The 25830-nt window shown below is 45.2% G+C and overlaps 1 protein-coding gene across 1 annotated transcript in view; it reads right to left on the reverse strand.

Annotated features, from left to right (window-relative positions):
• The window catches only part of col4a3 (collagen, type IV, alpha 3), a 148924-nt gene that overhangs the window by 4739 nt on the left and 118355 nt on the right, over nucleotides 1–25830 (reverse strand). Inside the window, exons 35-51 of the mRNA XM_014213415.3 lie at nucleotides 22236–22334; nucleotides 21978–22067; nucleotides 21239–21378; nucleotides 20855–20981; nucleotides 20588–20668; nucleotides 20394–20495; nucleotides 19982–20029; nucleotides 17239–17424; nucleotides 16987–17117; nucleotides 16559–16631; nucleotides 16120–16191; nucleotides 10324–10449; nucleotides 6135–6233; nucleotides 2032–2244; nucleotides 1696–1873; nucleotides 1120–1234; nucleotides 80–252 (exon numbers count right to left, since the gene is read on the reverse strand). Coding sequence (XP_014068890.2) covers nucleotides 80–252; nucleotides 1120–1234; nucleotides 1696–1873; nucleotides 2032–2244; nucleotides 6135–6233; nucleotides 10324–10449; nucleotides 16120–16191; nucleotides 16559–16631; nucleotides 16987–17117; nucleotides 17239–17424; nucleotides 19982–20029; nucleotides 20394–20495; nucleotides 20588–20668; nucleotides 20855–20981; nucleotides 21239–21378; nucleotides 21978–22067; nucleotides 22236–22334 — 2053 coding nt within the window. The remainder of the gene's footprint in view (nucleotides 1–79; nucleotides 253–1119; nucleotides 1235–1695; nucleotides 1874–2031; nucleotides 2245–6134; nucleotides 6234–10323; nucleotides 10450–16119; nucleotides 16192–16558; nucleotides 16632–16986; nucleotides 17118–17238; nucleotides 17425–19981; nucleotides 20030–20393; nucleotides 20496–20587; nucleotides 20669–20854; nucleotides 20982–21238; nucleotides 21379–21977; nucleotides 22068–22235; nucleotides 22335–25830) is intronic.

Consider the following 25830-nt stretch of genomic DNA (forward strand, 5'->3'; position numbering starts at 1 on the left):
GGCACTCACTAGAGTACTCGATAAAGTGAAAACTTTGGGTAAATTTGCACTGTATAATGAATGACTATGCTTGTTGTACCTGAACATGTTTTCGGGGTCCAGGGAGGCCAGCCAGTAGCTGTAGGAGTCAGTGTAGTAGTTGCATGTCCCTCGCCCATGGCACTCAATGAAGGGAATCTTCCGGAACTCTTCTAGGCAGGAGCCCGGAGAGGCCAGGGGCTGGCCAGAGCCCTCCGCTCCAGCCCCTGTTTGCTGTGAACACACATGACATATATTACATGATATCATATGATATAGGACAGAATGTCATCTTCAGCACTAGAGCTCTATTACCTGCAAACCAAGGCTCTGAAAATCATTGTGGACATAAGCCACCCTATAGACATTTGTGGATAACATTTGCAGAGACAGTAGTCTAAGAAAGGAGGATCTTGCAGCGTCCATGAAGAATGGAAGATGGACATTGGTCTTCTGCTGTGCCCAGCCCCTCTGACACACACACACACCACATTTGGGGCTCGATTCAATCTATATCTCTGAAGCGTTACGGATTGCGCGATCTAAATTTAAAGGTGATTTCCAATTGAGCCCGACATATGCAGCATTTACTGCGAATGCAGTCTCCGCTAGTGTGGGAACATTGCCTTTACATTTTAATCATGCTGTAAATCCGAACTTCAGCACTACGGATTGAATCCAGCCCTTGGTTGAAGAAGGTGGAGTAGTAGCGCTCACTGAGCAGTTTAGGGGTTAAGTGTCTTGCTCACGGGTACAACGGCAGGTGATGGCATCTAGGACACTGATGGCAGCAACCCCCCGGCCCACTCTCAAACAGACTTTTCCCTATCAGACATGGGATTCAAACCAGCAACCTTCCGGTTGCTGGCCCACTTCTCTAACCTCTCTATTGCTATGGCATTGCGTCACCATAAGCAAGTAAGCATAGTTTTCAGTTACTAATTAACTGCAATTATACTATGGTCTAGATTTCTTCCTGGCCTTGAGGTTTTGCTGATCAGGTAAAAAGTATGTTATGGTAAGAATGTACTTGCATTCCATTCAGCTACTGAATTAACCCATCCATACAAGTGTTCCTCTTTCTCAGACTGTAGTTCCTACCATGACAAAAGAGTAGCCAGCCCAGAGAGAGAGCCAGCCTCGTGGACAAACAGGGATCTGGTTGGTCTGACTGTGAACAGCGATGATGTTTGCTTTGGTCTCACACACTGCACACCTGAAAGAGAGGGAGAGACCACAAGGTTATCATAGAGTGCAAATACGCTATGATTGATTGATTGATTTTATTTGCCAGTTTAAAAAAATACATACTGTATACACAGTACATACATCGGTTCATAAACAGACATCACATTGACTCTGAAGAGCATGCTTGGGCCAGCATAATTGTCAATGACATTTAAATCAACTCAGTTTTGCAAAATTCCGTTAACTTTAAAAAAATTCCCAGGTTTTCAAAAAATCCTGGTTGGAAGATTCCGGACCATTCCAACTAGGATTTCTGGATATTGGAAAAAGTTAACAGAATTTTGCAACCCTAATTCAATACATCCCTTCAGGGGCATTTTACCCAGCAGAGTTGGGATTTCCCATATTTACTTATGGAGTGACAATCAAGTTCCTCCCTGTGTTATGTCTAGGACAATCTGTTCAAACCAGTGTAAACTAGAGCAGCACCTGCTGACATAGCTCTCCAGTGAACCACCAGAGATGAGGGCCATGTCGCTTGGCATGGCCTCATCCGTGGACAGCCAGTAGGAGTAGTCGTTACGGGAGGCGTAGCGGCACGTGCTGTCCGTGTTGCAGAATAAGAAGGGCATAGTAGAGAAACGAGGCAGACAGCTTCCCAGTGTACCTGGACAGTGGGCAAACCAGAGAAATAGAATCATTGTATTTCTATTGGGCAGACAGCAGCATATCCTGGAGACGGAACCGTTGTGTGAATGCGTGCATGTGTATGTATATGTGCATCCATGCATGGATGCGCATGCACATGTGTGTGTGTACTCATACCCAGATCCTGGCCATGACCTCTGTTGTTGCCATTGATGAAGAGGAGGGAGTATCCGGAGTAGATGAAGGTGCTGCCCCCTGGGCACTGGGGCACATTCTGCCTCTGGCTGTGACGGGTGAATAGGAAGCCGTCCTCTATTGGCCCGGCAAAGTAAGGACCTGGAGAGCCCCGGGGGCCTTTGGCTCCTGGAGTCCCCTGCTCACCTTGGATACCTGAGGAAACAATCCGATGGACTTAGTTTCTTTTCACAGACACTGTTTAACACTTTTGGGCACTCTGCAATTGAGACATTCAGGGATAATAAGTAAGATTCCATATATGGATGAGGAGCCTCTGGTATACAGAGCCTTCGGAAAGTATTCAGACCCCTTAACTTTTTCCACATTTTCGAGATGTTTCTACAACTTGATTGGAGTCCACCTGTGGTAAATTCAATTGATTGGACCTGTATATAAGGTCCCACAATTCAGAGTGCATGTCAGTGGTCGAAAGAATTGTCTGTAGAGCTCCGATACAAGATTGTGTCTAGGCACAGATCTGGGGAAGAGTACCAAAACATTTCTGCAGCATTGAAGGTCCCCAAGAACACAGTGTCCTCCATCATTCTTAAATTGAAAAAGTTTGGAACCACCAAGACTCTTCGTAGAGCTGGTTGCCCGGCCAAACTGAGCAATCGGGAGAGAAGGGCCTTGGTCAAGGAGGTGACCAAGAACTTGGTCACTCTGACAGAGCTCTAGAGTTCCTCTGTGGAGATGGAAGAACAACCAGCTCTGCAGCACTCTACGAATTAGGCCTTTATGGTAGAGTGCCAAGACGGAAGCCACTCCTCAGTAAAAGGCACATGACATCCCACTTGGAGTTTGCCAAAAGGCACCTAAAGACTCTCAGACCATGAGAATCATGATTCTCTGGTCTGATGAAACCAAGATTGAACTCTTTGGCCTAAATGCCAAGTGTCACATCTGGAGGAAACCTGGCACCATCCCTACAGTGAAGCATGGTGGTGGCAGCATCATGCTATGGGGATGTTTCTCAGCGGCAGGGACTGGGAGACAAGTCAGAATTGAGGAAAAGATGGACGGAGCAAAGTGCAGAGAGATTCTTGATGAAAACGTGCTCCAGAGCGCTCAGGACCTCAGACTAGGACAAAGGTTCACCTTCAACAGGACAACAACCCTAAGCACACAGCCAAGACAACGCAGCAGTGGGTTCAGGGCAAGTTTCTGAATGTTCTTGACTGGCCCAGCCAGAGCACGGACTTGAACCTGATCGAACATCTCTGGAGAGTCCTGAAAATAGTTGTGCAGCGACGCTCCCCATCGAACTTGGCAGAGCTTGAGAGGATCTGCTGAGAAGAAACTTCCCAAATACAGGTGTGCCAAGTTTGTAGCGTCATACCAAAGAAGACTTGATGCTGGAATCGCTGCTAAAGGTGCTTCAACAGAGTACTGAGTAAAGGGTCACTGTTTTGCGAAAAAGGTCTATAGTAGGTCTCAACAGCACCCTCTATGGTAGCACCATGGTGTAGCCAGAAGACACCTATTTTCCGTCTCCCTCTGGGTACATTGACTTCACAATACAAAACCTAGGAGGCTCAGGGTTCTCACCCCCTTCCATAGACTTACACAGTAATCAGAGCTCTTGCAGCATCAACCGACATGTTGTCCATCCAATCAAAGGATCAGAGAATCTAGTACTGAGAGAATAAGCTACAGCTAGATAGCACTGCAGGGCATATGTGGTGAGTAGTTGACTCAAATAGAGAGAATAGTTTAGAACAAATGAATTTCTTAAAAAATGAAGAAGAAGCAGCAGAGAGTGAGAGAGAGACTGTCAAATAGTCACCAATAGCTGGCCTCCGCCCAGTACCCAGCCCTGAACTGAGTCACTGTTACTAGCCGCCAGGTAATCTACCCTGCACCTTAGAGACCCTATGTATATAGTCATTGAACTCTGGTCACTTTAATAAGGTTTAAATACTGTTTTACCCATTTCATATGTATATACTGTTCTAGTCAAGGCTCATTCTATATAACTACTGTTTGTCATACTTTTTCTATTCATATACTGTTCATATTGTCTACACACACCATCATATACATATACTGTATATTTATCGTTCTGATATTTATTAATTCCTTTATTTATTTGGGGATTTGTGCGTATTGTTAGGGATTACTGCACGTTGAAGATTGAAATAACATCTGCAAAATATGTGTATGCGTAAAATGTTTTCATTTCATTATTCTTAGTTGAACTTTTACTTACTTAGCAAACTAAAGCAGCTAATTTAGCCTACTCAACCACTTTGTCTAAAACAGAGAGGAATGCTATTTATGTTAGCTAACACCGCAACATCCAACACCGCAACTCTTTCAAGGTAAGTTTTCGGTTTTATTAATGTATTGCCAAATACAGAATTTGTTCTTAACTGACTTGCCTAGTTAAATAAAGGTTAAATATATATATATTTTAAATGCCACCAGGGCCCGCCTGTGTAACTGCCTAACTGCTTGCAGTATGCTGTACTGCGTGATTGTACACATGGATTGGATTGTGGGTTTACTAACGTGTTAGTTTTAGTAGCTATGTTGACTATGACGTTAATATTGTAAAAAGCACCCTAAGGAAAAGAAAAGCTAAAAAAGTGTGTTTTAACCTGTTAGGGACAGACGTTCCGCTAGCGGAACGCCTCACCAATATCCAATGGTAGAGCGTGGCACGAAATACAAATACCTCAAAAATGCTATAACTTCAATTTCTCAAACATATTACTATTTTACACCATTTTAAAGACAAGACTCTCCTTAATCTAACCACATTGTCCGATTTCAACAAGGCTTTACAGTGAAAGCAAAACATTAGATTATGTCAGGAGAGTACCCTGCCAAAAATAATCACACAGCCATTTTCAAAGCAAGCATATATGTCACAAAAACCAAAGCCACAGCTAAATGCAGCACTAACCTTTGATGATCTTCATCAGATGACACTCCTAGGACATTATGTTATACAATACATGCATGTTTTGTTCAATCAAGTTCATATTTATATCAAAAACCAGCTTTTTACATTAGCATGTGATGTTCAGAACTAGCATACCCACCGAAAACTTCCGGTGAATTTACTAAATTACTCACGATAAACGTTGACAAAAAACATAACAATTATTTTAAGAATTATAGATACAGAACTCCTTTATGCAATCGCAGTGTCAGATTTTAAAATAGTTTTTCGGCGAAAGCACATTTTGCAATATTCTGAGTACATAGCCCAGCCATCATGGCTAGCTAATTTGACACCCACCAAGTTTAGCCCTCACCAAACTCAGATTTACTATAAGAAAAATTGGATTACCTTTGCTGTTCTTCGTCAGAATGCACTCCCAGGACTTCTACTTCAACAATAAATGTTGTTTTGGTTCCAAATAATCCATAGTTATATTCAAATACCTCCATTTTGTTCGTGCGTTCAAGTCACTATCCGAAGGGAGCGCTTTTCGTGACAAAAGATTTCTAAATATTCCATTACCGTACTTCGAAGCATGTCAAACGCTGTTTAAAATCAATTTTTATGCTATTTTTCTCGTAAAATAGCGATAATATTCCAACCGGGCGACGTTGTATTCATTCAAAGGCTGAAAGAAAAAAATTGAGTCGTCTTGTGGACGCGCATCTCCAATCTTCTCAGGTTTTGGCCTGCCATATGAGTTCTGTTATACTCACAGACACCATTCAAACAGTTTTAGAAACTTTAGAGTGTTTTCTATCCAAATCTACTAATTATATGCATATTCTAGTTTCTGGGCAGTAGTAATAACCAGATTAAATCGGGTACGTTTTTTATCCGGCCGTGAAAATACTGCCCCCTATCCCAATAAGATCTTTTAAATATGTTCACAGTTTTGGCCTCTCTCTCTCTGTATGTAATGAGGCGGTTGCAAAGCACCTAAACTTTAGCCCAGTGGGCTTACACAGACCAACCCTGGATGATCACATTTGAAAGGCTTTATGAATGAGTAGAATATATGTTTGTTTTGATGGAGGAATTGCCTGAGAAAAGGTACAAGAGGAACTCTTAGTAGGTAGTCCATTAAGCCCACCTTGTGGTCCAGGGAACCCTCTGTCTCCCTTGGCTGCCTGGAATCCAGGCAGTCCTACTGGCCCATCTAGGCCCAAGACACCTTTTGGACCTGGGAGTCCTGCAGGGGACAATAACACATGGCTTCAGTGATGAACTGGACATAATACTGATGAGTGAATCCTTGATACACTTTAGTTTGAGGCCTATGAGGATCTGTAGGGAGTCATCTACCTATGTAGTGGTTAGTGAATGTCACACTCATTAGGCATGATCACAGATGGCTGAAAACGTCAAATCTGCATGATTATTTTTTTAAATGTCAAAATTACTCAAGCATTTCATAGATAATGTTCAGTACATTCAGCAAGTATTCAGAACCCTTGACTTTTTCCACATTTGTTACATTACAGCCTTATTCTAAAATGTATTGAATAGTTTTTTCCCCTCAATCTACACAGAATACCCTAGAATGACAAAGCAAAAACAGGTTCTTAGACATGTTTGCACATTTATATAAAAAAATAAAAAAACGGAAATATCACATTTACATAAGAATGCAGACCCTTTACTAACAGTGGGGCAAAAAAGTATTTAGTCAGCCAGCAATTGTGCAAGTTGTCCCACTTAAAAAGATGAGAGAGGCCTGTAATCATCATAGGTACACTTCAACTATGACGGACAAAATTAGAAATAAAAATCCAGAAAATCACATTGTAGGATTTTTAATGAATTTATTTGCAAATTATGGTGGAAAATAAGTATTTGGTGAATAACAAAAGTTTATCTCAATACTTTGTTATATACCCTTTGTTGGCAATGACACAGGTCAAACGTTTTCTGTAAGTCTTCACAAGGTTTTCACACACTGTTGCTGGTATTTTGGCCCATTCCTCCATGCAGATCTCCTCTAGAGCAGTGATGTTTTGGGGTTGTCGCTGGACAACACGGACTTTCAACTCCCTCCAAAGATTTTCTATGGGGTTGAGATCTGGAGACTGGCTAGGCCACTCCAGGACCTTGAAATGCTTCTTACGAAGCCACTCCTTCGTTGCCCGGGCGGTGTGTTTGGGATCATTGTCATGCTGAAAGACCCAGCCACGTTTCATCTTCAATGCCCTTGCTGATGGTAGGCTTTATTACTTTGGTCCCAGCTCTCTGCAGGTCATTCACTAGGTCCCCCCGTGTGGTTCTGGGATTTTTGCTCACCGATCTTGTGATCATTTTGACCCCACGGGGTGAGATCTTGCGTGGAGCCCCAGATCGAGGGAGATTATGAGTGGTCTTGTATGTCTTCCATTTCCTAATAATTGCTCCCATAGTTGATTTCTTCAAACCAAGCTGCTTACCTATTGCAGATTCAGTCTTCTCAGCCTGGTGCAGGTCTACAATTTTGTTTCTGGTGTCCTTTGACAGCTCTTTGGTCTTGGCCATAGTGGAGTTTGGAGTGTGACTGTTTGAGGTTGTGGACAGGTGTCTTTTATACTGATAACAAGTTCAAACAGGTGCCATTAATACAGGTAACGAGTGGAGGACAGAGGAGCCTCTTAAAGTTGAAGTTACAGGTCTGTGAGAGCCAGAAATCTTGCTTGTTTGTAGGTGGCCAAATACTTATTTTCCACCATAATTTGCAAATAAATTCAGTAAAAATCCTACAATGTGATTTTCTGGATTTTTTTCTTCTAATTTTGTCTGTCATAGTTGAAGTGTACCTATGATGAAAATTACAGGCCTCTCATCTTTTTAAGTGGGAGAACTTGCACAATTGGTGGCTGACTAAATACTTTTTTGCCCCACTGTAGTTCTTTGTTGAAGCACCTTTGGCAACGGTTATAGCCTTCTTGGATATGAAGCTACAAGTTTGGCACACCTGTATTTGGTGAGTACTCCCATTCTACTCAGCAGATCCTCTCAAACTCTATCAGGTTGGATGGGGAGCATCGCCGCACAGCTATTTTCAGGTCTCTCCAGAGATGTTTGATCGGGTTCAAGTCCGGGCACTGGCTGGGCCACTCAAGGACATTCAGAGACTTGCCCCGAAGCCACTGCTGCGTTAGGATCTTGGCTGTGTGCTTAGGGTCGTTGTCCTGTTGGAAGGTGAACCTTAGCCCAATTTGAGGTCCTGAGCGCTCTGGAGCAGGTTTTCATCAAGGATCTCTGTGTATTTTGCTCCATTCATCTTTACCTTGATCCTGACTAGTCTCCTAGTCCCTGAAAAACATACCCACAGCATGACGTGGCCACCACCATGCTTCACCGTAGGGATGGTGCCAGATTTCCTCCAGACGTGACACTTGGCATTCAGGCCAAATAGTTCAATCTTGGTTTCATCAGACCAAAGAATCTTGTTTCTCATCGTCTGAGAGTCCTTTAGGTGCCTTTTGGCAAAATCCAAGTGGGATGTCATGTGCCTTTTACTGAGGAGTGGCTTCTTTCTGGCCTCTCTACCATAAAGACCTGATTGGTGGAGTGCTGCAGAGATGGGATGACCTTTCAACAGGACAACCATCTCCACAGAGGAACTCTGGCGATCCATTGGGTTTTTGGTCACCTTTGTGACCAAGGCCCTTCTCCCCCGATTGCGCAGTTTGGCCGGGTGATTCCAAACTTATTCCATTTAAGAATGATGGAGGCCACTGTGTTCTTCAGGACCTTCAATGCTGCAGACATTTTTTGGTACCCTTCCATAGATCTGTGCCTGGACAAAATCCTGTCTCGGAGCTCTACGGACAATTCCTTTGACCTTGTGGCTTGGTTTTTGCTCTGACATGCACTGTCATGTGTGGGACCTTATACAGATAGGTGTGTGCCTTGTCAAATCATGTCCAATCAATTTAATTTACCACAGGTGGACTCCAATTAAGTTGTAGAAACATCTCAAGGATGATCAATGGAAACAGGATGCACCTGAGCTCAATTTGGAGTCTCATAGCAAAGGGTCTGAATTCTTATGTAAATAAGGTATCTCTAGTTTTTTTAGACAAAAATGTCTAAAAACCAGTTTTCACTTTGTCATTATGGGATATTGTGTGTAGATTGATGAGTCTGGTTAGACTGTAAACTCTCCTTCCAGACTTACATTAAGCATCTCCAATCCAAAATTAAATCTAGAATCGGCTTCCTATATCGCAACAAAGCATCCTTCACTCATGCTGCCAAACATACCCTCGTAAAACTGACCATCCTACCGATCCTCGACTTCGGTGATGTCATCTATAAAATAGCCTCCAACACTCTACTCAACAAACTGGATGCAGTCTATCACTGTGCCATCCGTTTTGTCACCAAAGCCCCATACACTACCCACCATTGCGACCTGTACGTTCTCGTTGGTTGGCCCTCACTTCATACTCGTCGCCAAACCCACTGGCTACAGGTTATCTACAAGTCTTTGCTATGTAAAGCCTCGCCTTATCTCAGCTCACTGGTCACCATAGCAGCACCCACTCGTAGCACGCGCTCCAGCAGGTATATCTCACTGGTCACCCCCAAAGCCAATTCCTCCTTTGGTCGTCTTTCCTTCCAGTTCCCTGCTGCCAATGACTGGAACGAACTGCAAAAACCTCTGAAGCTGGAGACTCATATCTCCCTCACTAGCTTTAAGCACCAGCTGTCAGAGCAGCTCACAGATCACTGCACCTGTGAATAGCCCATCTATCTACCTACCTCATCCCCATACTGTATTTATCTTGCTCCTTTGCACCCCAGTATCTCTACTTGCACATTCATCTTCTGCACATCTACCATTCCAGTGTTTGATTGCTATATTGTAATTACTTTGCCACCATGGCCTATTTATTGCCTTAACTTACCTCATTTGCACTCACTGTATATAGACCTTTTGTTTTCTTTTGTTCTACTGTATTATTGACTGTATGTTTTGTTTATTCCATGTGTAACTCTGTATTGTTGTATGTGTCGAATTGCTATGCTTTATCTTGGCCAGGTCACAGTTGCAAATGAGAACTTGTTCTCAACTAGCCTACCTGGTTAAATAAAGGTGAAATAAAAATGAGGAAATTGTTTTATTTAATCAATTTTAGAATGAGGCTGTAACGTAACAAAATATGGAAAAAGTAAAGGGGTCTGAATATATTTCGAATGCACTGTACATCGTACTCCGCACATCAGACATCTCAAAGAAACCCACACACACAGCCACGCATGCACACAAACCCACACCAGCTCACACCCACAATCCATTCATGTACCTGGTGGTCCGTTGCGTCCCTGAGCTCCTGTGGGTCCAGGCTCTCCTCTGCCCCCCAGGTCACCCGGCAGCCCCTGTTCTCCAGGGATCAGTTTCACCATGGTGTGAACATCATTCCCCTTAGGCCCTGCAAAACAGCACCATCAAACCTCAGGATAACCACTGAGTGTAACTGCACTCTCAGGAAAAAAGGTGCTATCTAGAACATAAAAGGGTTATTAGGCTGTCCCCATAGAAGAATCCTTTGAAGAACCCTTTTTGGTTCGAGGAAAAACACTTTTGAAGAACCCTTTTTCGGTTCCAGGTAGAACCCTATTGGTTCCATGTAGAACACTTTCCCCATAGGGTTCTACATGGAACCCAATAGGGTTCTACCTGGAACCGAAAAAGGGTTCTTCAAAGGAATCTTCTATGGGGACAGCCGAATAACCCTTTTAAGTTCTAGATAGCACCTTTTTTCCTAAGAGTGCAGTTACACTATCTAGAACCTAAAAGGGTTCTTCGGCTGTCCCCATAGAAGAATCCTAGGCTGTCTCATCGTTGTCGGTGATCAGGCCTACCACCGTTGTGTCATCAGCAAACATAATGATGCTGTTGGAGTCAGGCTTGGCCATGCAGTTGTGGGTGAACAGGAGGGAACTAAGCACACACCCCTGAGGTGCCCCCGTGTTGAGGATCAGCATGGCAGATGTGTTGTTGCCTAACCTTACCACCTTGGGGCGGCCCGTTAGGAAGTCTATGATCCAGTTGCAGAGGGAGGAGTTTTGTTCCAGGGTCCGTAACTTAATGTTGAGCTTTGTGGGCAATATGGTGTTGAACGCTGAGCTGTAGTCAATGAACAGCATTCTCACATAGGTGTTCCTTTTGTACAGCTGGGAAAGGGCAGTGTGAAGCGCGATTGAGATCTTGATCATCTGTGGATCTGTTGGGGCGGTATGCAAATTGAAGTGGGTATGGGGTTTCCGGGATGATGGTGTTGCCTTTTAAAGCACTTCATGGCTAACAACGGGAGTTACAGGGGGGTAGTCATTTAGGCAGGTAACCTTCGCTTTCTTGGGCATAGGGACTATGGTGGTCTGCTTGACACATGTAGGTATTACAGACACTGACAGGGAGAGGTTGAAAATGTCAGTGAAGACACTTGCCAGTTGGTCAGCGCATGCTCGGAATACATTTCCTGGTAATCCGCCTGGCCCCGCTTAAAGGTCTTGCTCACATCGGCTACGGAGAGCGTGATCACATAGTTATCCGGAACAGCTGGTGCTCTCATGCATGCTTCAGTGTTGCTTGCCTCGAAGCGAGCATAAAAGGCTGGTAGGTTCGTGTCACTGGGCAGCTCATGGCTGGGGTTCCCTTTGTAGTCCTTAATAGTTTGCAAGCCCTGCCACATCCAATGAGCGTCAGAGCCGATGTAGTAGGATTCAATCTTAGTCCTGTATTGATGCTTTGCCTGTTTGAGGGTTCATCTGAGGGGATAGCGGGATTTCTTATAAGCGTCCGGAATAGTGTCCCGCTCCTTGAAAGCGACAGCTCTAGCCTTTACCTCGGTGCGGATGTTTCCTGTAATCCATGGCTTCTGGTTGGGATATGTACGTATGGCCACTGTGGTGACGACGATATCAATGCACTTATTGATGAAGCCGGTGACTGAGGTGGTGTATTCCTCAATGCCAATGAACATATTCCAGTCTGTGCTAGGAAAACAGTCTTGTTGCGTAGCATCCGCGTCATCTGACCACATCCATATTGACTGAGTCACTGGTGCTTCCTGCTTTAGTTTTTGCTTGTAAGCAGCAATCAGGAGGATAGAATTATGGTCAGATTTTCCAAATGGAGGACGAGGGAGAGCTTTGTATGCTTCTCTATGTGTGGAGTAAAGGTGGTCTAGAGTTTATTTTCCTCTGGTTGCACATGTGACATGCTGGTTGAAATGAAGTAAAACGGATTTAAGTTTGCCTGCATTAAAGTCCCTGGCCACTAGGAGAGACCCTTCTGTATGAGCATTTTCTTGTTTGCTTATGACGTTATACAGCTCGTTGAGTTTGGTCTTAGTGCCAGCGTCGGTTTTGGTGGTATACAGACAACTACGAAAAATTTGGATGAAAATTGGTAGATAGTGTGGTTCAGAGGCTTATCATGAGGTACTCTATCTCAGGTGAGGAAATACCTCGAGACTACCTTAATATTAGACATGGTGCACCAGCTGTTATTGACAAATAGACACACACCCCCACCCCTAGTCTTACTGGACGTAGCTGTTCTGTCCTGCCGATGCACGGAAAACTCAGCCAACTGTATATTATTCGCGTCGTTGTTCAGCCACGACTCGGTGAAACATAAGAAATTACAGTTTTCATTGTCCCGTTGGTAAGATCGTCTCGAACTGTCACGTCCTGACCAGCAGAGGGAGTAATTGTATTAGTATTTGGTCAGGACGTGGCAGAATGTCACAAAAAATGTCCTACTCGTCACGGAAAATGTCGTACTGGAGAGAAGAGGACCAAGGCGCAGCGGGAATGTGAATACTCATGGTTTTAATTTAAAAAAAGGAGTAAAGTATTCACTGGTAAAACAATAAAGGTGACAACAGCAACAGTTTTACAGGCTCTACAAACACAGTGCAAAAACAACTACCCACAACCCCAAAGAAAAACACACACACCTATATAGGACTTCCAATCAAAGGCAACTCAACACACCTGCCTTCAATTGGAAGTCCCAATCACCAACAAACATACACACACACAAAACTGCCACGTCCTGACCCCAAAACTAATACAATAGCTCCATCTGCTGCTGGTCAGGACGTGACAGTACCCCCCCCCCCCCCCCCCCCCAAGGTGCAGACCCCAGAATGCACCTACCAACAGAAAACACCCCCAAAAAATCCACAACAAAACCCATTAAACAATAACCCCTAAACAATAAGGGAGGGAAGGGAGGGTGGCTGCCGTCAACGACGGCACTGTGCTACACCCTCCCTCCCCAACCCACCTATCCTGGAGGTGGCTCAGGTGCAGGACCTTGTTCCACCCTCGGCGTCGCCCACTTCGGTGGCGCCGATAGCTGCGCCGGGCAGACGGGCCACTCGGGCTGGGCCGGAGGACAGTCGGGCCACTCGGGCTGGGCCGGAGAACAGTCGGGCCACTCGGGCTGGGCCGGAGGACAGTCGGGCCACTCGGGCTGGGCCGGAGGACAGTCGGGCCACTCGGTCTGGGCCGGAGGACAGTCGGGCCACTCGGGCTGGGCCGGAGGACAGTCGGGCCACTCGGGCTGGGCCGGAGGGCAGTCGGGCCACTCGGGCGGCTCCGGGCAGTCGGGCCACTCGGGCGGCTCCGGGAGTCGGGCCACTCGGGCGGCTCCGGGCAGTCGGGCCACTCGGGCGGCTCCGGGCAGTCGGGCCACTCGGGCGGCTCCGGGCAGTCGGGCCACTCGGGCGGCTCCGGGCAGTCGGGCCACTCGGGCGGCTCCGGGCAGTCGGGCCACTCTGGCGGCTCCGGGCAGACGGGCCACTCTGGCATCTCCGGGCAGACGGGCAACTCTGGCGGCTCCTGACTGGCGGGCGGCTCTGGCAGCTCCTGACTGGCGGGCGGCTCTGGCGACTTACGACTGGCGGGCGGCTCTGGCGACTTACGACTGGCGGGCAGCTCTGGCGACTTACGACTGGCGGGCAGCTCTGGCGACTCTTCGACTGGCGGGCAGCTCTGGCGACTCTTGACTGGCGGGCAGCTCTGGCGACTCTTGACTGGCGGGCAGCTCTGGCGACTCTTGACTGGCGGGCAGCTCTGGCGACTCTTGACTGGCGGGCAGCTCTGGCGACTCTACGACTGGCGGGCAGCTCTGGCGACTCACGACTGGCGGGCAGCTCTGGCGACTCACGACTGGCGGGCAGCTCTGGCGACTTACGACTGGCGGGCAGCTCTGGCGACTTACGACTGGCGGGCAGCTCTGGCGACTTACGACTGGCGGGCAGCTCTGGCGACTTACGACTGGCGGGCAGCTCTGGCGACTTACGACTGGCGGGCAGCTCTGGCGACTTACGACTGGCGGGCAGCTCTGGCGACTTACGACTGGCGGGCAGCTCTGGCGACTTACGACTGGCGGGCAGCTCTGGCGACTTACGACTGGCGGGCAGCTCTGGCGACTTACGACTGGCGGGCAGCTCTGGCGACTTACGACTGGCGGGCAGCCGGCGCTCTGCTGGCGGGCAGCTCTGGGACTCGACTGGCGGGCAGCTCTGGTGACTCTTGACTGGCGGGCAGCTCTGGTGACTGTTGACTGGCGAGGCTGGGCTGACGCACTAGACGCCTGATGCGTGGGGCTGGTACTGGATGTGCCAGCCTGGAGACACGCACCTCAGGGCTAGTGCGGGGAGCTGGCCTGGGGCTCCATCTTTGCCCCGTCAAACAGCCCTTGTGCCCCCCCCCCCCAATTTTTTTTTATTGGGGCTGCCTCTCGGGTTCCCTTAGCTCCCTTAACTTGTACTCCCAGGTCCATCCTTCCTCCTCGTTCGTCCGCTGCTTGGTCCTTTGGTGGTGGGTAGTTCTGTCACAAAAAATGTCGTACTCGTCACGGAAAATGTCGTACTGGAGAGAAGAGGACCAAGGCGCAGCGGGAATGTGAATACTCATGGTTTTAATTTAAAAAAAAGGAGTAAAGTATTCACTGACAAAACAATAAAGGTGACAACAGCAACAGTTTTACAGGCTCTACAAACGCAGTGCAAAAACAACTACCCACAACCCCAAAGAAAAACACACACACCTATATAGGACTTCCAATCAAAGGCAACTCAACACACCTGCCTTCAATTGGAAGTCCCAATCACCAACAAACATACACACACACAAAACTGCCACGTCCTGACCCCAAAACTAATACAATAGCTCCATCTGCTGGTCAGGACGTGACACAGAAGGGTATTTGTGTTATATGGTTTAGTTTGAGTGGTAATATTGTAGGGGTGTTTGATTTATTATTTCCGGGTTTTGGTTTATGTTCTATGTGTTGTATTTCTAGGTTCATTCTAGTTCTTTGTATTTCTATGTCTAGGTAATTGGGTGTTGGACTCTCAATTGGAGGCAGGTGTTTTTAGTTGCCTCTGATTGAGAGTCCTACATATAGTTATGTGTTTTGTTTGTAGTTTGTGGGTAGTTGTATTTCGCACTGCTGTGAGTATTAGCCTGTGAAACTGTCAGTCTGTCGTTCTTTGTTTTCTTGTTTTTCTGTGTTCACATTTATTTAAATAAATATAATGATGAACATGCAACCCGCTGCGCCTTGGTCCTCTCTACCCAACGACAACCGTTACACGAACGGAGCTTATCCAGTTTATTTTCCAGTGATTGCACGTTGGCCAATAGAACGGGTGGTAAAGGCGGGTTACCCACTCGTCGACGAATTCTCACAAGGCACCCTGATCTCCATCCCCTGTATTTCCTTATTTTCTTCATGCGAATGATGGGGATTTGGGCCTTGTCTGGAAGCAGCATTATATCCTTCGCATCAGACACATTACATAAAACATCTTTGTCCAGTTCGAGTTGAGTAATCGCTGTTCTGATATCCAGAAGCTCTTTTCGGTCATAAGAGATGGTAGCGTCAACATCATATACAAAATAAGTTACAAACAATTAAAAAAATACACAAAATAGCAGAATTGGTTAGGAGCCCGTAAAATGGCAGCAATTTTTACAGAATTCCTGGTCAGTTCGTGTCCATTGGAGGGCCCAACATAACTGACCATGTGACCTGACCAGGAAAAACTCAGGACCCTAGGTGTGAGTGCTCATCCTACCTGGTGCTCCAGGCTGCCCTATCTGTCCAAGGCAACCTACAGGTCCTGCAGGTCCTGCATCTCCTTTCTGACCTGAAACACCACACATTGTGTCATATATTTGTAAAAAACACAATAAAAAGGACATTGGTTGATTCATTGACACTGATTTTAGTTAAGATAACTGCACAAATAAATAACACTACAGTATAGGATGTTGTGAGATGTTTGCTATACAGTGAGAGTTGCTGACTTAGAGTATGTTAGCATGTCATTAACAGTCATGCAAGTATTGCGGTCTGAGACTACAGTCAAATGTTGGATTGCCACAGTAACATTATGGATTGCCTTCCCCAGATGAAGGTTGCAGCTCTGACCTACAGTATAGTAACAGAAATTACATTCTGAATGCATGTATAAAGTATGGAGGTTGTTAATAAGGTGTCAGATTGGTTATTACCGTTTGGTCCGATGTCTCCTAACTGTCCCATCTCCCCTTTGACTCCCAAACCACCTGGATTGCCATCATTACCCTGTGAATACACATCCTATTCAGCACACCCATTCGGTCTTGGGTCAGTTTTGCATTTTCCCCACTACTGGTTAAGGTTAGGATTGGGGGAGGGGGAAATGCTACTAGATTTGTAATTAGGGGAAACTTCACCCTTAATTCACGTGTGTGTGCAAGGTGACATCTTTATGAATAATGACTATTTATTGGCTCTTCATGTGGGGACTCTCCCTTGTTACACATTCACATTGGGAAGGGGCAACAATTTATGTGGATATCTGTCTATAAGTGGGAAGTTGGCCCAACGTTTATGATGATGTCATCTCACGGAGTCTACCTTTAATCATGGGTGAGTAAATCAGTGGTGTGTGACTCACCGGTCTGCCCTGTACCCCTGTGTCTCCTCTATACCCAGGCGTACCAAGGAGGCCCATGGCACCTTTGTTCCCTTTATCTCCTTTAAAGCCAGGTCCCGGTGGACCAGGAGGTCCCCGTGGCCCCTGCATACCTAAATACACAGAGGGGGGAGCAGGCTCAGAGGTCATGGAAGCAATGAAGCCAAAAAAATAAAAAGAGGGCTCTAGTCACAAGTAGGGAAGAGGGTATCCTTTGAGATGCAGCCTACACACCTTGGGGTCCAGGGACACCATTTTGTCCACGGTCTCCTTTTAGCCCTTCAAAGCACATTCCATCCCGGCCAGGACTTCCAGACAGTCCCATAGGACCAGGGGGGCCTGGAGGTCCAATGTCCCCCAAAGGCCCTGAGGGACCAGGAGGGCCAAAGCGGCCAGGTATCCCCACATCCCCCTTAAGTCCTACAGAAACAGTCAGATGAACAGATCAATGAAGGGATATCTTTTTGTAGCATTCAACACTTGGGAGGGAATCATTACCATCTGATAGCACTATAGGTTGAGAGACCCAGAGCTGCTGAGCCTTGAGGTGACTTTACTAACCCCATTTCACTGTCTTAACATTCTAAACAACATGCTATTTGAAGGGAGTAAACGTCGCTAACTAGCATAGAGATGACAGGAGATATTATTGGGACGCACACATGGTTTACATGGTATATCCTATGTCATGATGTTGCTCTGTTGGGTGAGGTTTATGACCCCCCCATAAATACCTTTCCCCCTTTTCTCTCCACTCTACAGAATGGACTCTTGGAAAGCCCTCTGTTAACATAGTGAAAGTATGGTAACTTCAAAAGGTTGGGGAATGGAACAATATTTCCCTTTCTCAACCAGTTGAAAGGGTCTGTTGGCACTTAAAGAATATGATGTCAGATCAGTTGTTGCCTGGGACATTATATCTGATGATAGGACAACATACATTGTATCTTGGAAAGTCTACACATTCTAGTTATCAGATTTACATGGAATTGTTGTGCAATTTAAATGTTTAAATATGAAACTATTTGTGAGAAGATTAAATGTCATTTTAGCTTCTAAATGAGAGAATTGTTTTCATAAGTAAACTTATGCTCACTCAGTGGCCACTTCCAAGTGAACAGACATTGGTTGGAGAGGGATGAAACACACCCTTCTCTTCCCCAGTACAAAAGCCCCCCGTGACCATATTCACGTTAGACTAAGCAAACCCTGGCGTGAGCTGCGGTTGCGAACGGTTGAACGAAAACTCTATCTAACGGAATTTACATGAGATCAGATCACGTGGGGGTGACGATCACCACGCTGAAAAAGTTGTGATGGGGCTTCTCATGACATAATTAGTAATCGATGTATGATCTATCCTGTCTATATGTAATTCTGTGTGATTATTTAGGTATTTAGTAAACAAATAATTAAGCCAATTTTTGTATTGCTGATTCAACTTGTTAGCCAGGGTTCGTGCAGATAACCAAGTACTTTACGACCATCAGAATGAGATTGAATAAGGTGACGATTAATAATTGACTGCTATTGATATAAAAGATCTTCAGATCTTTAAGAGAGTGGATTCGGGAGATAACCTCTCTATATAAATGAATGCTTCCGTGGTACCCCAGGTTATTAATGGTTTAATTGTTGCATGGTTTAATTCAATCACGTAATCAATTAAACGTTAGGTAATCAATTTGATAAAATAGCACTTTATATAATTTAATCATAGTCAGAGACACGACACCTATATTGTACAACAAAACACATGCATGCAACTACAGTATGTGGACACCCCTTCAAATTAGTGAATTCAGCTATTTCAGCTACACCCGTTGCTGACAGGTGTATACAATTGAGCACAAAGCCATGCAATCTCCATAGACAAATATTGGAAGATCAATGGCCCATACTGAAGAGCTCAGTGACTGTCAACTTGGCACCTTCATAGAATGCCACCTTTCCAACAAGTCAGTTCGTCAAATTTCTGCCCTGCTAGAGCTGCACCGGTCAACTATAAGTGTTGTTATTGTGAAGTGGAAACTTCTAGGAACATCAAGCTCACAGAACAGGACCGCCAAGTGCTTAAGCATGTAGCGCATAAAAATTGTCTGTCCTCAGTTGCAACACTCACTACCGAGTTCCAAACTGCCTCTGGAAGCAACGTCAGCACCAGAACTGTTCATCGGGAGCTCTATGAAATGGGTCTCCATGGCCGAGCATCCGCACACAAGCCTAAGATCACCATGCGCAATGCCAAGCGTCGGCTGCAGTGGTGTAAAGCTCGCCGCCATTGGACTTTGGGAAGTGGAAACACGTTCTCTGGAGTGATGAATCACGCTTCACCATCTGGCAATCCAATGGACAAATCTGGGTTTGGCGGATGTCAGGAGAACGCTACCTGCCACAATGCATAGAGCCAACTGTAACGTTTGGTGGAGAAGAAATAATAGTCTGGGGCTGTTTTTCATGGTTTAGGCTAGACCCCTTAGTTCCAGTGAAGGGAAATCTTAAAGCTACAGTATACAATGACGTCTAAAATATTCTGTGCCTCCAACGTTGTGGCAACAGTTTGGGGAAGGCCCTTTCCTGTTTCAACAGGAAAATCCCGCCATGCACGAAGCGAGGTCCATACAGAAATGGTTTGTTGAGATCGGTGTGGAAGAACTCTACTGTCCTGCACAGAGCCCTGACCTCAACCCCATCGAACACCTTTGGGATGAATTGGAACGACGACTGCGAGCCCGGCCTTATTGCCCAACATCAGTGCCCGACCTCACTAATGCTCTTGTGGCTGAACGGAAGCAAGTCCCCGCAGCAATGTTCCAACATCTAGCAGAAAGCCTTGCCAAAAGAGTGGTGGCTCTTATAGCAGCAAAGGGGGGACCAACTCCAAATTAATGCCCATGATTTTGGAAGGAGATGTTCAACGAGCAGATGTCCACATAGTTTTGGCCATGTAGTGTATCTGTGTGTAGCACAGACTCACCAGATTGGCCCGTCTTTCCGTCTGTGCCTTTTGGTCCAATGCCAGGGGCTGTAGAGAGAACAGACAATCAACACAGAGAGATAATTTCTGTGAATGTGTAAAGTTTTTCAATTTTCACATTTTAAATTCAAATCACTTCCTGGATTGACTGACTTCAATTGGAATTGACTCCAACCCTGGAGGGAGTGTTTTACACTCTTAGAAAAAAAGTTGTTATCTAGAACATTAAAGGGTTATTTGGCTGTCCCCATAGGAGAACTCTTTGGAGAACCCTTTTTGGTTTCAGGTATAACCTTTTTGGTTCCAGATAGAACCCAGAGGGTTCTACCTGGAACCAAAAAGTCATGTCCTATGGGAATAGCCAAAGAACCCTTTGGAACCCTTTTTTCTGAATGTAGTAGGGTTCTCTGACCTCCCATGTCTCCTTTCTCTCCTGCTGGGCCAGGGATGCCGTCTCGACCCTGGGCACCTCTGGGGCCTGCAATCCCTGGGTCACCAGCCAATCCTGGGCTCCCTGTGACACAGAGGCAGTGCTTAATTGGATCTCAAACACACACAGAAAGTCTAATGGCATTTCAGTAGGTGTGGACATGCATTATAAATTACCTTGCAGGCCATTCTGGCCATGACAGCCACCATTGCCTGGGAGACCATTAATGCCCTTCTCCCCGGCTGGTCCCGGAGGTCCTAAGAAAGACGTGAGATACAGATACCGTGAGAATAAATAGAGTGTGTGTGTGTGTGTGTGTGAGTGCATTTGTGCATGTGTGTGGAAAGTTATTTTTGTAGTAGTTATTATAAATCCGTTACTGAGGAGGTTGTGTGGGTTTGCATGTACGGCACAGTGATTGTTATTCAGTGGGCGACAGAGACCTCGTGATCCCTGTAGTCCTTCTCTTCCCTTGGGTCCTGTGGGGCCGATGGCCCCCAGGGTTCCGAACCTCCCCGCTACACCCATCTCCCCCTTCTCTCCTGGAAAACCTGGAAACCCTGGCACTCCCTGAAACAAAGAGGAAGAGAGCGAGAGAGATATGAGAATGAGAGAGTGAGAAGGAAAGGAAGAATGCAAGAGAGGAGAGAGAGAAGGGGGAGGAGGTTGGACTTAATTTCTGCTGAACACATTTGTACATTGCAAATCATTTGAAATATTAATTGTTGCTGTTCTATATCCGTATGTATCAGTTTTTCCTGGTCAAATCAGGTGATGTCAGGAAGAAAAAAAACAGGCCCCTCACGGGTACTGTACTCGGTTTTCACCTTTTCTCCTCGTCGTCCTTTAGCTCCTGGTCCAGGGAGGCTGGGCTCTCCTTTCACTCCATTTACTCCATTTGGACCTGGTCTTCCCGATGAACCAGGCTCTCCACGGACTCCTGTTCCCCCTTTCTCACCCTTTACACCTGGTCAGCAAGGACACAAACCTGAATAGGGTGAAGTAGCCCCTAGATGCTGATCTTGGGTCAGTTTTGCAATACCCCCTCCAATGGTTATGGTTAGGATTCAGGGAGGGGAAGCTGATCCTAGATCTATATCTAGGGGAACTTCTGCCGGGAGTGACCGAAACCTGGGAGTGTCCTTCTGTATATGTCAAGCCTCTAAAAAGACAAATTATGTATACAAAAATATACAATTTTAAAGTATGTGAAATGTAGAACATTTTGTATGCTTTAAATGCCAGGATGTGATATTAATTTCAGCTTTTTATCTACATGTAGTAGGAATTTGTTGTATGCTACTGAGGAAGAGAATCTTATTTTCAGACCCATGTGTGTCTGACAACAGCTGATAATCAGCTGATAATTCTGAAAGGGAAACGCTATACCAAAATGAACGAATGGCGAGAAACAACGCAATAGCGCATTAGATGACACATTTTTACTAACGAGTAAGTTCTAAATAATATGTAGTACGATTAGTACACAGTATGTAGATTTTAGTAAGTAGTATGCAAGACAGAATCTGGACACAGCCTGTTTCGCTATAATTTTGAGTATGTTACCTGGCACACCCATATCTCCTGCGACTCCAGGGTTTCCATTGAAACCAGGACTTCCTTTCTGGCCATCTCTGCCTGGGTCGCCAACAGCACCTACAAGAAAAGTGTGAGGTCAAAATATTAGTAATAAACAATTGCCTTTGGGGATTAATAAAGTTTACTCAATCAAATTGAATAGCTAGGCATGGTAGTGATTTATTAAGAAGCGGGTAGGCAATTGAAACAGTTTTTTTTTCAATAGTGTGTCACGGTGCTTGCTACCTTGCGGCCCGGCACTCCCGGGAATCCCATCCTTGCCACTTGCTCCATTGTGCCCTATCACACCTAGATCTCCTTTGGCACCTGTTAGGCCCCTTAGACCTGAGGAAAAAAGAGAGGAGAGTCAGAGATCAGGGGTCACTAGATCTAAAAGGCTTTGCGATTATTATTTTGCCATTATGCTGCGGTACTTAGAGGTAATTTGTGGTTTAATACGGTACCCTGCGTCACCACTTCATTGATCCAGACCAGCGCAAGGGGGAGTTAGAGCACTGATTATGCTTTTGGGTCCTACTGTGTCTCTAACTGACTATGAATGGGCGACATAAACCTAAATAGAAACTGATAATTGTGCACGACTTCAGTATTACTTACTAAAACTGTTGTTACACTTTTATTATTTTATTTTGTTAGGATTATTTTGCTCTTACTGTAGTACTGTATCCCACTCCCGACCAGTCACATTGTACAGTGCCTGAGTGGTGCAATGGTCTAAGACACTGCATTGCAGTGCAAGCTGTGTTGCTACAGATGCTGGTTCAATACCTGTGCCAGCCTCAACTGGGAGACCCATGAGATGACCGTAGGTTTTTAGTTTCTCTCCCTCTAAAAACAATTGTAAAATATTCTTGATAACAAACTGGCTTTGTTAACAAATTAGCAACAATGTCTCACCCCCTGTTCAAGAATGGCCTTTTTCACACTCATTTTACGTTATTTGAAAACAAAATCTCCAAAATATTGTTATTATTAATTTAGAATTATATAAAAGCCCCTTGGATATTCTCACAGATATATTATTAACCCTGTTATTAGCAGGACAATATATATATTGGTCATGGCTCCCGCACTCAATGGGATTGCCTTGCAGTTCTCCAGCTGTATCCACTGACAGCTTGCGAGGTTCAAGGCATGAGGGCAGGGGGCAAGGGATGGGCCGCAGAGCCAAGCACAGAAGACAGACCTAGCCCATGGGGAAGGGAGGAGGGAAGAGGAGGGTAGCACACTGGGTAGCACAGAGCAACACTTTAAGGGGCATTGCAATAATAATGGCGCTGACTAGGGAAACGTTCCAGATGGAGGGTAGGGGGAGAATTCTATCGTAAAATGTATTTCTAAGTTAAGTAGTATTATTATTACTATTATTATTATGTATCACATCCAACCATGATTGGGAATACCATAGTGCGGCGCACAATTGGCGCAGCGTTTCTCTTCCTCTAAAAACAGAAATAAATGTTTTGGACTTTACAAATATTAGTTTGGCCTTTATTCAGATTACAAAGACTCACTTTTGTTTTTTTGAAAACGAAATAACCTCCAAAATATTGTTTGAAATTATCAAGTTGATGGCACATTCATATAGCATCGCCTACATAAAGCTGAGTGACTCACACATTCATGGCTTTGGATCAAAATAAGTATTCTTTCTGATAGTCTTTAATAAATAAATGTTTTGGTTATCCTGACCTGGACACCATGTACAGTATTATAATAGCCCATTATGGGCTATTAGCAGGACAATATACAGTGGGGGACAAAAGTATTTGATCCCCTGCTGATTTTGTACGTTTGCCCACTTACAAAGAAATGATCAGTCTATAATTTTAAAAGTAGGTTTATTTGAACAGTGAGAGACAGAATGACAACAAAAAAATCCAGAAAAACGCATGTCAAAAATGTTATAAAATGATTTCCATTTTAATGAGGGAAATAAGTATTTGACCTCTCTGCAAAACATGACTTAGTACTTGGTGGCAAAACCCTTGTTGGCAATCACAGAGGTCAGACGTTTCTTGTAGTTGGCCATCAGGTTTGCACACATCTCAGGAGGGATTTTGTCCCACTCCTCTTTGTAGATCTTCTCCAAGTCATTAGGGTTTCGAGGCTGACGTTTGGCAACTCAAACCTTCAGCTCCCTCCACGGATTTTGTTTGGGATTAAGGTCTGGAGACAGGCTAGGCCACTCAAGGACATTAATGTGCTTCTTCTTGAGCCACTCCTTTGTTGTCTTGGCCGTGTGTTTTGGGTCATTGTCATACTGGAATACCCATCCACGACCCATTTTCAATGCCCTGGCAGAGGGAAGGAGGTTTTCACCCAAGATTTGACGGTACATGGCCCCGTCCATCATCCCTTTGATGCGGTGAAGTTGTCCTGTCCCCTTAGCAGAAAAACACCCCCAAAGCATAATGTTTCCACCTCCATGTTTGACGGTGGAGATGGGCAGCATTCCTCCTCCTCCAAACACGGCGAGTTGAGTTGATGTCAATGAGCTCCATTTTGGTCTCATCTGACCACAACACTTTCACCAGTTGTCCTCTGAGTCATTCAGATGTTCATTGGCAGACTTCAGACGGGCATGTATATGTATTCTTGAGCAGGGGGACCTTGCGGGCGCTGCAGGATTTCAGTCCATCACGGCGTAGTGTGTTACCAATTGTTTTCTTGGTGACTATGGTCCCAGCTGCCTTGAGATCATTGACAAGATCCTCCCGTGTAGTTCTGGGCTGATTCCTCATTCTCATGATCATTGCAACTCCACGAGGTGAGATCTTGCATGGAGCCCCAGGCCGAGGGATATTGACAGTTCTTTTGTGTTTCTTCCATTTGCGAATAATCGCACCAAATGTTGTCACCTTCTCACCAAGCTGCTTGGTGATGGTCTTGTAGCCCATTCCAGCCTTGTGTAGGTCTACAATCTTGTCCCTGACATCCTTGGAGAGCTCTTTGGTCTTAGCCATGGTGGAGAGTTTGGAATCTGATTGATTGATTGCTTCTGTGGACAGGTGTCTTTTTTACAGGTAACAAGCTGCGGTTAGGAGCACTCCCTTTAAGAGTGTGCTCCTATTCTCAGCTCGTTACCTGTATAAAAGACACCTGGGAGCCAGAAATCTTTCTGATTGAGAGGGGGTCAAATACTTATTACCCTCATTAAAATGCAAATCAATTTATAACATTTTTGACATGTGTTTTTCTGGATATTTTTGTTGTTATTCTGTCTCTCACTGTTCAAATAAACCTACCATTAAAATTATAGACTGATCCTTTCTTTATCAGTGGGCAAACGTACAAAATCAGCAGGGGATCAAATACTTTTTCCCCCCACTGTACCTTTACCAACACCTCTCTGTATTTTGATACTTTGTGGATGGGGCCTTCCCAGTGGTGCAGCTGTCTAAATCACCACATCGCAATGCAAAATTGCGATGCTACAAATACCCGTGTCGGCCGCCACCGGGAGACCCAAGGTTTTAATTTAGAATCCTCCAATAGTCTATATGTAATTATTGGCGGAGGGTCACATCATATTTTTTTATATACTGTAGGCCTACCGCAGGCGACATGAGTCTCACTAGTGTTGAGTAATGTGCTGTTAAAAGTGGTGTAGGTCTTGTTTATTTAAAGAGCATATTGAAGTTAGAAGCAATTGGATTTGAAGCATTAGCGTACAACTATTTTAACACTGTTTCCAGCTGCTCTGAGACAAGCATAGGGACTGGTCTTGATAAATCAATCTTCGTTTGGGTATTGGTCAGACTAAAATTATGGTGTAGAAATGTTATGCTCTTAGTGTAACCTTTATTTAACTAGGCAA

The sequence above is a fragment of the Salmo salar genome, chromosome 09 (genome assembly GCF_965601325.2).
Source record: "Salmo salar chromosome 09, fSalSal1, whole genome shotgun sequence".
Lineage (NCBI taxonomy): Eukaryota > Metazoa > Chordata > Actinopteri > Salmoniformes > Salmonidae > Salmo > Salmo salar.